Source organism: Thunnus thynnus, chromosome 10 (genome assembly GCF_963924715.1).
Source record: "Thunnus thynnus chromosome 10, fThuThy2.1, whole genome shotgun sequence".
Classification (NCBI taxonomy): Eukaryota; Metazoa; Chordata; class Actinopteri; order Scombriformes; family Scombridae; genus Thunnus; species Thunnus thynnus.
Genome location: NC_089526.1, coordinates 10,070,951 through 10,082,517, shown reverse-complemented (window position 1 = coordinate 10,082,517; position 11,567 = coordinate 10,070,951). Strand labels below are relative to the sequence as shown.

Genomic DNA, 11,567 nt, shown 5'->3' with positions numbered 1-11,567 from the left:
TAGCAAAAGACTGAACATACGACTGAACCGAAGGCGGTCATAATCAGTGCTGAATACATTCACTTCCTCATGTATATTTGATGCAACTGGTTATCTTAGGAAAAACTGAAACAATTACACACTGCACAAAGTTCAGTTCAAAGAATCGAATCAGCAAAGTGATTTATGATTTCCACCTCCTTTGCAGTTTGAAGTCTGCAACCCAGAGAGATTAACAGACTCTCCTGGTGACGCTCTGCCAGACCTGTGCTGCAGCCATTTTCACTTCTTCACTTAATGTGGATGTGAAATGTGAACCCCTTCAAACACAGTTAAAGCTAAAAGACTGCTGACTTTTAACATTATAGTCATGATTTCATGGTAAACCCAATGTGACATCCAATGGGACAGACATAATGATACAAAATTGTGTGTCTACTTGTGCTTTGAGACTGCACTGTAAACGTGCTCTATGTGTGTGCGCATACTTTCCACGTCCTTGCCTCGAGCAGGTGTGGCAATTGTAGGTAGAGCTCAGACAGTGTGTTTTTGTATGTGTGTGCTACTTTACTCCCGCAGGTTGGTTTCCAGATGGGACTGCTGCTGGAGAGTGTGAGTCACCGTGTCTGTTAAGAAGCCCGGCGCAGCATCATCATACCTGAGTGCTACCAGACATGTCTGTCTGTCTATGAGGGCTTTCATGTAAAGAAATGTGTGTGTGAGGTTGGAAGTCAAATATCACCTTTCCTGTTTGCTTTTACAGCCACTCTTCCATAATTTCACCTCTACATCTTCACTCAAACAGACGTCTAATCTCAGATTTTTACAGACAAAACAAGCTGGGGGAGACGACACCTGAGGGCCAAACGTTTATGCACCTTTCTCTGTGACTAATGTTATTTCACATACTTAACAACCTTAAGACCTCGGGTTGTAATCTTGAAGACAAACCTCTCCAAATCTGGCACAGTTCGGTCACTTTGGCTGCATAATTTATGACTTGTGTTGACCAAGAGGAGTCACAAAGGGACATACGTTGGAAATGCAACATCAACTTACAACATAATCACATGGTAGTCTGACCCAAAGTCATCATATTGCGCTACGTTCCTAAAACGGACCTACTGACCTAATGTGGGTTTTTTTTTCTTTCTTTTTTTTTTTTCCCAGTATACCATCTACAAAGAAAAGAGTTTTGTGGATAACCAAATTTCCCTCAGAGGATTGAGAAAGCATCTACATATAGTACAAATCTCATTTTAAATCTTTTTTTTTCAGTTTGTCTAAACTTATCAAACTTATCTTGAAATTAAAAAAAAAATACTGAAGCTATCAAAGAGCCTCTACACCTTTCTACCATTACCTTGTTTCCGTAATTACAGTCAATTACTGCCACATATTATCCTATTCATAAAGATAATGCTACTTAAAAATGTCTCCCATCTTGATGATCCAGCAGAGGGAAGGAAAAGCACTGTGGACTATGTGCAACAATTAAAGCAGGCTCACACCGTGTTGTGAGCTGCTATTGTTTGAAGTAATTACAGTGTGTACAACAGAGCCCAGGGCAAGGTGCGAAGCAGTTTACTCATCGTTGTTCATCAGCAGAAAACAAGAAAGTACTGCGTCTGAGTGATGTCTTTGCGTAGGAGGAGGAGGGGGGGGAGATGGGGAAATGTTTGTGCTACACCAGGAGCCGAAAGTGAGCCAAATGGCAGAGGCCACGAGAGGCAGGGTTAGTTACACACCTGTTTGAAAACTCTACAAATGATAAGACTTTGTTCCACAACTTCTAAAACGTGATTGAGAGGATCAAACAGGCGCACACAGGTGTTTTCTTTTTCTTCCTGCTAGTCTCTTATCAAGCAAAGTAAATGTCTTCCGTTGGTCATGATAAGCAGCTCATTACTTTACAGCTCTTGAGACACATTTTAAAAGCAGCTCCCACACATCACAGACTTCATCAGCGCATTTGTGTCTCAATGCAGTTTCGCTGTAGTCTGCCAGCCAAAATTGCTGAGTTCCTGATGTGTTCATGCTCTACAAACTCCATTTCCACTGAGTGTCGCTCATTTGGTGTCAAAAAACTGCAATATGGACCTCAGCTCTGCACACAAGCATCAAATAGTCAGCAGCGTTCACCCAAACAAGACACTCTCATGACCCTCTCCTTCAGTTTTTGTGGAAAACGTTTTTCTTTCTGCACTTGTTTTATGGTCTCTGACACAGAAATTGTGTGAGTTACATAAATATGTCCAAAAAAAGCTGAACATGTCAATGTGTGTGAGTGGGGAAAGATATGTTCAGACTCAAACTGAAGCTGACAACTGTGGAAGTCTGGACAGACCTACTGAGACTCACCGACTTTGAGAGGATTAATGATGACAGCCTGAAATCTGACTGACACTGGAAAGACATGGAACTAATGGGGGGTTTGGTCAGCTAAAAAAAGCATGAACCTGAGCTTTGGGTGCATTTGCTCACGTAATCTTTACCTTTTATTAGGGCGTGTTGTCAAATTCAAATGGAAACATCAACAAAGGCCCCTAAAGTGAAGAGGAAACAGTATTGTACCTGAGGAAGCATGGCACAGTGAGAGGAAATGTGTGTAGATCAGGGTAAAAAAAACAGGAAATAAAAGAGGAGGATCAGAGAGAGGTATTTTAAAGTATAGACAGGGAATTTGACTGTATTTTTTTTATAAAGGATGAGTTTAAGTTTGATAGAGAGGAGGGCAGTAAAACATATAGTGAAATAGTGGATACAAGTGTTTTACAGTCAATTGGTGAAGGGCTCCCCCTGCTGGTAGGAGGAACCAAAGACTGGATACAGATACATTTCAAGCATGAATTTTTCCCAAATTAAAATAATAAATAGAAATGTACAACTCAGATAAAATGGTAAATGAGGACAATTAAACTGGCAAAATAATCACAAACTAAAATCAGAAATCTGCAACCTAAATAAAAGTCAGTAGTTTCAACATAACTGTTTTAAAGAAGTTGGTCTTACTCTACTCTCACTCACTCAGGTGCACTATTTGTCTGTCAAATGCTTTGGGAACATATCGAAGAAAACTGAGAAATACTAAGAGACAGTCAGTAGAAGGGACGCATAACATACAGCCCTGATAATTTATTTAATTTCAAAGATGTTTTATTGAAATGTGAGATACTGCCCTTTTGAAACAAACCGAACAAACTGTTTGAAAATGAAAATATGAAACATTGTTCACTGTTGATGCTATTCATGAAAAGGATTTAAAAACAAAGGACAAACTCATCCATGTTTCTGAAATATTATGCGATAAATATTAAGAGACAAAGCAAATAGTTTACAATGAATTTAACATTAAAAATGCTGTAACTTAAGCATTTCATTCTATTGTACTGTAGGATGAGTGCGACTATGTGTAGCACTAAAAAGTCCATACATCACACTAAGCAGTCATAATGTTTTTCCCTCTTGAAACACATTAATTAATTAAAAAGTCTTATTGGTTCATCCTGTTGTCCTGTTGTCATCCTGGTATATTGTCTCTGTCAACAGTTTTATGTTTGTTATAGTTGTTGTGTCCTCTTTATAATTTGAGAAAAATAAAAAAACAGATCAATAATCAGATAATCTATTTACTGTTTATTGTATAACATAACACATGCCTGATGGTCTAAAGCTTATATAACAGACTGTAGGTCAATCATTGAGTTGTGATCAAACCTATATGGTCCATTTTATCTGTATCAGCGTCCCTGATATTGATTGTATTGTGACTTACCTGTAAATATTAATCAATCATACATCATCCATTTTATCTCACCAATCCTCTGTTAATACTGCTGCACCAAATCCCTCTGGATTACAGCACTGTCTGAAAAACTTACAACTTAATTTGTATTGTAGGTGCATTAAACTGTCTTGTTCTGTCTTGTAAAAGGGTTTAATTTTTCTACCAGTTTTCTGAGGAAAGACGATTATATTTAATTTTATCCTGTTTGGCTGAAGAAAGAAAATTACCTTCATTCGTTCATCCTTTGTCAAAACTTAGTGCAATAGTCTTTATTATAGGATACCAGAAAACAAAACAACACAATACAACATACAAGACACAACCAAAAAAGAGAGAAATTAATATTCAAAGCCGCATTTTTCCATGTCACAAAATTAGTAATGTTGAGAATTCACACTTTGCACATTTCAGTCTCAGTCACAATCGCAAAATTCAAGTTGATTAAGTCGCGTCAGTGCACCTGACATTATTTTACCACACACACATTCATAATTTACACATTTGATATAATTGTGTAGAACATTTCCCATTCCTGATGTCTGAGGAAAAAACGAAAGTATTTAGTAAATTCTTACAGAATATTATGTAATAAACATGTCGCACTGCCAAATCTCAAATCCCCTGCCCTCTGAACAGGTTAAGTGAGATAATCCTCAACTAATCCACATATCACTGCCTTTAATCTCTTAATCCAGTTTTCGCAAAACTACAGATTAGATCAAGTTTTCTGGCAGATGTAAAGGCCCCTTTTTGTGGTTTAAGAAGCACTTTTGGTGAGTCAGTACAGCCCTAAGAAATAAGATTGTGCATACCACTGTTCAACACTGGGTAAAATAATGATTTTGTTATATTTACCTCTACAAGAGAGGTTACTAGTTACCCTGTTGACTACAAGCTGTGTCTCAAGATGGTAAAAAGACAACTATTAGTTCTGTGTGCAGATATGCACCTTAGTTTCATCAATTAGCCTAATTCCCTTTTAGTGCAAACAATTTTAAAAGTCCCCTTTGTGATGCAATCCTACAACTGAAGACACTTTTTTGTCTTTAATAGTGTACAATAAACTATAAAGCCACTTGTTAGTAGCCTATATTCCAGAGTATTTTAACCATGTGTCCAGGATTGGGTTGCAACAGCTATTTGTAAATCCATCATTAGTTTTGTGTGTAAAATCTTTACTAAATTCTTAGTAAGTGCTAGCTAGTTTCAAACTAGTGATTTACTAAATCAGGTTGCACCATTAAAACTTTTGGAATGTCTTAGCTTGTAAAGACTTCAGTAATGTGTAAATGTGTAAATTAAAATGTAGCATTAACAGTTTTTTAAATGTTGTTTTATCTATTTATGCATATGCATTTCAGAGTTTATCTGATTACACTAACCTAGCTTACTGACATTATTTGAGAGAGTCCCAAATGTATCAGTATTTATTTTATATTATTTGCTCTTAAAAGTGCAGTTTATAACATTTCTCTTTTTTTTTGGCGTCTTAAAATTGTTGGGACCTACACATGGGCAAGAAAAAGTTAAAAACTCTGGAATAATATAATTTTTTATAGTGTTTCTCAACCAACATCAAGACTGTACCTTGTGATGTGGTGAGATGGAGCAAAACTTTAATAATAGAGAATGCAATAAAAAGGGACTTCTACAACACCTGCCCAGTTTAGTTACAGTACACCCTCTTCCTATGTAAAATATACCTTCCTCCTAAACTTCCCCTACATCATCCTCATCCCACACAGCCACATATTGTTTATATTCTCCTGATTCCTTCTTCACAGGCAGCTAGTTGGTCTTGGTCATACTCTTGGACTTCAGGTCTGCCAACTTGCTGGTGACAAAGTTCCACTTGAAGGAAGCGTCTTCGCTCCCTCCTCCCAGTGAGACGTATTTGGAGAAGCTGTTGTTGCTGCTCCCTCCTCCTCCTCCTTCACTCTCCTCTCCCTCTGTAATCTGCCCATCCTGCCTTTCCTCCCCTCCGGCCGCTATCACCCCTTCCTCACCCTGCCCTGCAGTCGCCTCGTTTGCAGCAGTGGCAGCAGCAGCTGCCGCCTCTGCCTGCTTCTTGGCAGCCCAGTTGGCTGCAAAGCTTTCCCAGAATGCTGTGCGCCTAGCGGGTCGTGGAGGCTCCTCCGGCTTTACTGCAAGTGGACTGGGAATTCAGAGAAAGTAGAGGGGTTAGATATGAAAGAAAATCAAATACAAGTGGTGGTTTTGGCTTTGAAGGGTTTAAGGCTTCTGATCTCATATTTTATTCTAGTGCTGAACTCTCTACACTCTACTAGGCTGAGGTTCAAAACATTTTTAGTTCAACATTTCTTGGAGAGAGAGCTGCACTGAGGACAGAAACACCAAAGCTCAGCTGGCAGACAGATTGGTTAAAAAGAGGGTTTGACCACAGTAAAAAAAAAAGGCAAGGGGTGATAAAAGAAATAGTACTACTAGCAGCCTCGTAGATGCCAAGGACATAAACCAATCCCAGTAAGCATCTAGCATTTAGTTGAAGTATTTCAATTAAAATGAGATAAAACTTGGTTGAAAATTTACAATTTTTTGGAGGACTTTCTTACATATAATAACAGTTGTTCCAACAGCATTTCAGTGACTATTTCAATGTGTGTTTAGCATCTGTTTCACATTATAGAACCATTTCAGTGTTGTTCAAATAATGATGATATGTAACTTAGATGTCTAAAAATCTTTAATCTCTACACCAAATTTAGCCCAGTTTTAACCTTGACATTTAGATGTCTTTTGTCCAGCGAATCACCAAATCACAGGGTAACTGGGATATTAAGTCTTTGTAATTCATATTTTAATCTACATTTTAATCAGAGATCTTTATTCTAGGTTATTTCAGGTCGAGACAAGTTGTCACTCTCTCAACTCTTCCCACTTAAGTTTAACTTAACTACACGTTTATCTCAGCCTCCTTGAAGTGTTACATAACTGGATTGGGGTTGGTAATTAAACTCCACTCTGATCTCTGTCATAATTGCAGAAAAGAGCTCTCAGAACAAATACTTCATGCAGAGACTTCAAAGACACCTCATAGTCTTGTTTTCACCTACACAAACCTTACAGATGGTGATAAGTGCAGGGCGGACAGATGTCAACACAAGAGACAGATTTCAACTCACTGGTCAGCGACTGGCGGGCTCTCAGTCTCCTCTAGAAGCTGGTGTTCATCGTCTTTGTTGAAGAGAGCTGATAGCCTGTTCCAGCTTTTAGTTCCAGCCCCCTGCATCTGGACACACAACCAACCACACACACAGGGTCAAAGGTCAAAGTAGGTGCAGATTTGGGGGCTTTTAGATTCTCAGTTGAGCATAGATCCTCTGTGATACTTATAGAGGAAGACCTCTTAGCATTTACTATTATATTCTTTCTTGTGTCACATTGAAGTTGTTACATACAGTGAATTTAGTTAGCAGCTATGTGGCCATTTTATAAACTGCATTTGTCTGTGTGAAGGCTGTGTTGTTTAGGGTTCACCCACATTCTTAAAGTATTTTCTTATTTTTAGAAATATAATATCCCAAAAATCAACCCACGTACTTTCCTGGCCAACTGGGAGACAGCATTGGGTCCCTCATCTTCTTGCACTGGACTCATATCATTCTCCATCTCACTGACCTGCAACAGCAAAACAAAAGACAACATGCATATATTTAACCTGTGCATGCAGAAATGTACACAATTTATTCACAACATACTGTCACAACATAATGTTAATACAGATGCACAGGATTTGTGCACATTGGATGCCATCTAGTGCATATAGTGGGTACTACAACAATGTCAACATGAAAACACCTAAGGAGACTAATATACACACAAAAAGATCATCAAAGAGATATAGAGTTGATTTCTTGAGCCTAAATTATTGGCAGTTTTCTTTTTCTTGGAAACTCATCATTCCAGTTTTCAGATTGTTTCCATATTTTTTTGGTTTTCACATCAGTGCATGTTCTGACATGAAGAAAGATCATAGTGATTCACTTTAGTTGTCTCAGATTTCACAAGGGCATGTGGAGCAACGTCCACTCAAATAGCAGTGATAACAACTTTGCACATCCATTTAAATGGAAACTATCTCTGCAAACACACACACACACACAGTATTCCCTGTCATCCCTGGCATTGTGAGAGATCGCAGTTTGAAGCTGTTGGCTGGCTCGGTGAGTACACCCCGCGGCCCTGGCTATCTGTCTCACCCCCCCCCCCCTTGTCAGTCAGTCAGTGGAATGCCAACTAATCCGTTTGTTCAGCTCCCGTGCAGGATCCAGTTTCTCAGCACTCTAGAGATGTGGGTCAACGCAACACTGTCTGTTTCACTGGTACCAAACCCTGGATGGAGTGCAGGTGTTGCAATAAGACCATGAAACAATTGTATAATGCTCGTTGCATAGCTTTCATGTATAGTACTTCCATTACAAGTTGCTTTTTTGGTGCTGTGAAAACATCTCATATCTGCTAGTGGACTCCATTTGTGACGCTGGAAAGAGAAGAGTTCACAGTGGAGCTGTATGCCAGTAATAAACAATGCCATACATATAATATATAAATACACAAGAGGAAGCATTGTTAAGGCCTAACATCAGCCTTTAAGTTCCCTTTGCACAGAAAACAGCCTGAATATCATCTCCTCTTCTCTGCAATGAATAAGAAATGATCAGCAAAACAAAACCTGATGACTTTCTGACTTCAATGCCAACAGCCACATCAACTCTCTGATAGTTTTCCGTATGTACACAAATCACTTAGAGGAGCACAGGTGGAGTAAGACAGGAAAAAGTTATGTTTCTGTACCTCTTCAGCAGTGTCCTCCTCATACTCAGGATTAAGAGTCTTCATCACTTTGCTCTTATAAACCTTCCACACAGGATTCATTCTTGCACAAATAGATGCTCAATAGTCCTGTGAAGACCTCTCTATGCCTTTATGGTCCACCCTCCACCAAAGTCTCCACTTCCAGCTTCAGCTAGTCTCAGTTGGGCCAACTTTGACCTGTGTCCATGCATAAAGTTCTCAGCAGGTCTTAGACAGAAACAAAGCGCGGGGAACTTGTTCAGCAGCGAGGCCCGCGCTGTTTCATACTGCTTCTCCTGGTCAGATTATGTCTCGTCTCATCAAACCAACAGGGTTGACAGCTGCTTTCGTCCCCACAGAGTGTCTGAACAGGTAAAGCTGGGAAGCTGTGCTGTGCATGCGCCCACACAGTTGCACACACTAACACACACACACACACACACACACATGCACACAACCGGCGTCACGGTTCAGAATCCCTGCCTTGGTTACCTGGAAACAGGTGTGGATTTCCTCATGCATATTTCAGAGAGTCTCTTTTCCAGAGCCAGCTAGGTCCATTGTCTGCCAGCGTTGGTAAACTGGCTCCTGTAACCCTGATGCATATGCACGCACACTCACACAAGTACACACACATGCACAGTATGGTCCTGTTTATAATGTAGAATGAAAGCTTATTTGGATGATTTTAAAACTACAGCAGCTCAGTGCCTTGAGCAAGTTCATGTGTTCATCATGTTTCAATCAAAGTTTGCTCTTAACTCTTCTTAATAATAAAGAAGAAGAAGAAAAAAAATGCATTAATCTCTTGTAATCTGACCTGTAGTTTCCCATAAATTTATTCTGTACACGTTCACACCTGCAATTTATTTATGCAAACACACTTTTATACCATCTCACCACACTTATCTTCCACTGTTACCTGGCCACTTCCTTGCAGTCCTCCCCTCTGCTCTCATTGGTCGTCCCAGCATATCAGTCAAAACATTAATCAGATTCATGAACACCGCAAGGTTTTTTGTGACTGGTCGCTTGGCAACCTGAGAGGGCTGGCGAGTGTCGTGTAGATAAAGGGAGATATATAAAGCTTTGATGACTGATTGGGTTTCAACAGCCGCCCACAACAAAACAACCCACTACAGAAATATACAGTGTTTAGACACATATGCTAATATCTGAGAAATAAATGTAATGGTAACTAAATATGTCTCAGTTATCTCTTTTATTGCAGCAATGATAACTGCATGGCAACCCCCCCCCCCCAAAACTATATGTTGACTATAACAATTGTCCATTTGGTATACATTTACTGTATGTCAAGCCTTGATGATAATCTTGATTATACACCAGAGAAATCTGATCTGTTCGACAGCTCTCCTGCTTCTGGTTTTGATTACCATACAGAATTAGACAGTAATGAAGCTGTAAGATTGTGCAAATCCATAAGATCAACAGGAATTATGAATGCAGTTCTATGGACAAGGGTTAGTTTCATGTTTATACACACATACTGATGGATGTTGGTTACTTGAAGAGCAGCCAGTTTGGTTGTATTTGGAGCACATCGGGTTTCAGATTGCAAAGGACACGCCCAAGTTTCACCAGAATTAACACAACAAAGGCAGTGGATTGTTATGGACGCAGCATGGCCTCTTTACTGACCTACATGTCTTTGTTTTAAGGATTATGTAATACAATTTTTGAATAATAAAAACAGTGCACCAGTGGAGATTTCATTACAAAAATAAAAGAGCACACGTATGAAGGTTTAGAGCAGGAAATCATACAGGACTTTTGCATCGGAAATATCTGTTAATACACAATGAGGTCACGATGAGATGAGGTTGACACATGTCACTGTCTCACTCACTCTGGATATCTGTATTTACATATTATTATCAAACCTCTCACTAGAGATCACAGTTTACTAAGCTGCCTAACCTGCAGAAATCCTGAAATCAACTTTGAGAGGCCAAATTCTTCCTGGAATCCAAATAGTGTGCATTTAACATCAGTAAAGATACATGAGAGAGAGGAACATGGTACACATGGTACACATTTGTGTTTTCTGGAGATTTTAGCTACATCTTATGGCCTATCTTAACCATGTAAGATAAGATTTTTTTTTTGTCAAACTGTTATTTCCAAGGACAAGAATGACATGATGATGATACATGGTGCAACAATTGTGAGGACAATAAGCCTAATTACTTTGTTTTTCAGTTGCACAGTGCCCATATGAGTATAACATCAACATGCCCATATGAGTATAACATCAACATTACATTCCAATAAATACATACACATGCACACAAGAGAAGATGACGGGTGTGTGTGTGTGTGTGCGTGTGTGTGTGTGTGGGGGGGGGGGGTTGTAGACCATGGATGCTGTGCTAAAGGAGATAATTCATGCCCATAAGTCCATAAGTTCAGATAAAAATACATCAAGGATGCAAAAACTCTAGAGATACAAGGTATAGATAGATGTAGTACAATACATTATGTCAAGAAATGGTGTTATTTTCCTGACCACATAATATATATATATAATATCAGAGTGGAACTGGAGACTGGAACAAAAAATCATTGAAGTTTTTTGGATTATTCCACTACGTACTCATTAATTAATTTCTAAGTATCTAATTTTCTTGTTATGCACACACCTTGCTCATATTCTCCAATCAAAGTCTGCATTAAAACCAATTTTCTTCTGATCACAGACTGCCGTCTCTAACCTTGACGCTGCCACTTCCTCTTTGTTTATACTATCATGCCCATTGTGATCATTTAAATTAATAATTGGCAGAAGTATCCTTCGCTATAAACTCACTAATTGGCAAATTCAGAGCTTAAATATAAACAGTGTATCAGTGAATCCTCCATATATCCTCTTCTTTCCTGGATTTTGTTTCAATGATTTCTTATTTTCATTTGCTTATTTATTACTGATAAGTTGTTTTCCAGATTAAAATCAAATACTGTGTAA

The 11,567-nt window shown here is 38.9% G+C and overlaps 1 protein-coding gene across 1 annotated transcript; it reads right to left on the bottom strand.

The window, feature by feature from the left end:
* Positions 1-5,090: 5,090 nt before the first annotated feature.
* LOC137190577 (uncharacterized protein C1orf232) lies at positions 5,091-8,923 on the bottom strand. Its single transcript, XM_067600122.1, has 4 exons — positions 8,582-8,923; positions 7,328-7,405; positions 6,910-7,016; positions 5,091-5,921 (listed from the first exon to the last, which is right to left on the bottom strand). Exons 1-4 carry the CDS (start codon positions 8,660-8,662, stop codon positions 5,555-5,557), a joined length of 633 nt encoding a protein of 210 aa, XP_067456223.1. The 5' UTR covers positions 8,663-8,923; the 3' UTR covers positions 5,091-5,554.
* Positions 8,924-11,567: the final 2,644 nt, after the last annotated feature.

Coding starts and splice junctions, on each gene's coding strand:
- LOC137190577 (XM_067600122.1), bottom strand. CDS start 8,662: ATGAATCCTGTGTGGAAGGTTTATAAGAGCAAAGTGATGAAGACTCTT. Junction 7,406..8,581: donor AGGAGGACACTGCTGAAGAG/GTACAGAAACAT, acceptor TTGCTGTTGCAG/GTCAGTGAGATGGAGAATGA. Junction 7,017..7,327: donor TCTCCCAGTTGGCCAGGAAA/GTACGTGGGTTG, acceptor TTGTGTGTCCAG/ATGCAGGGGGCTGGAACTAA.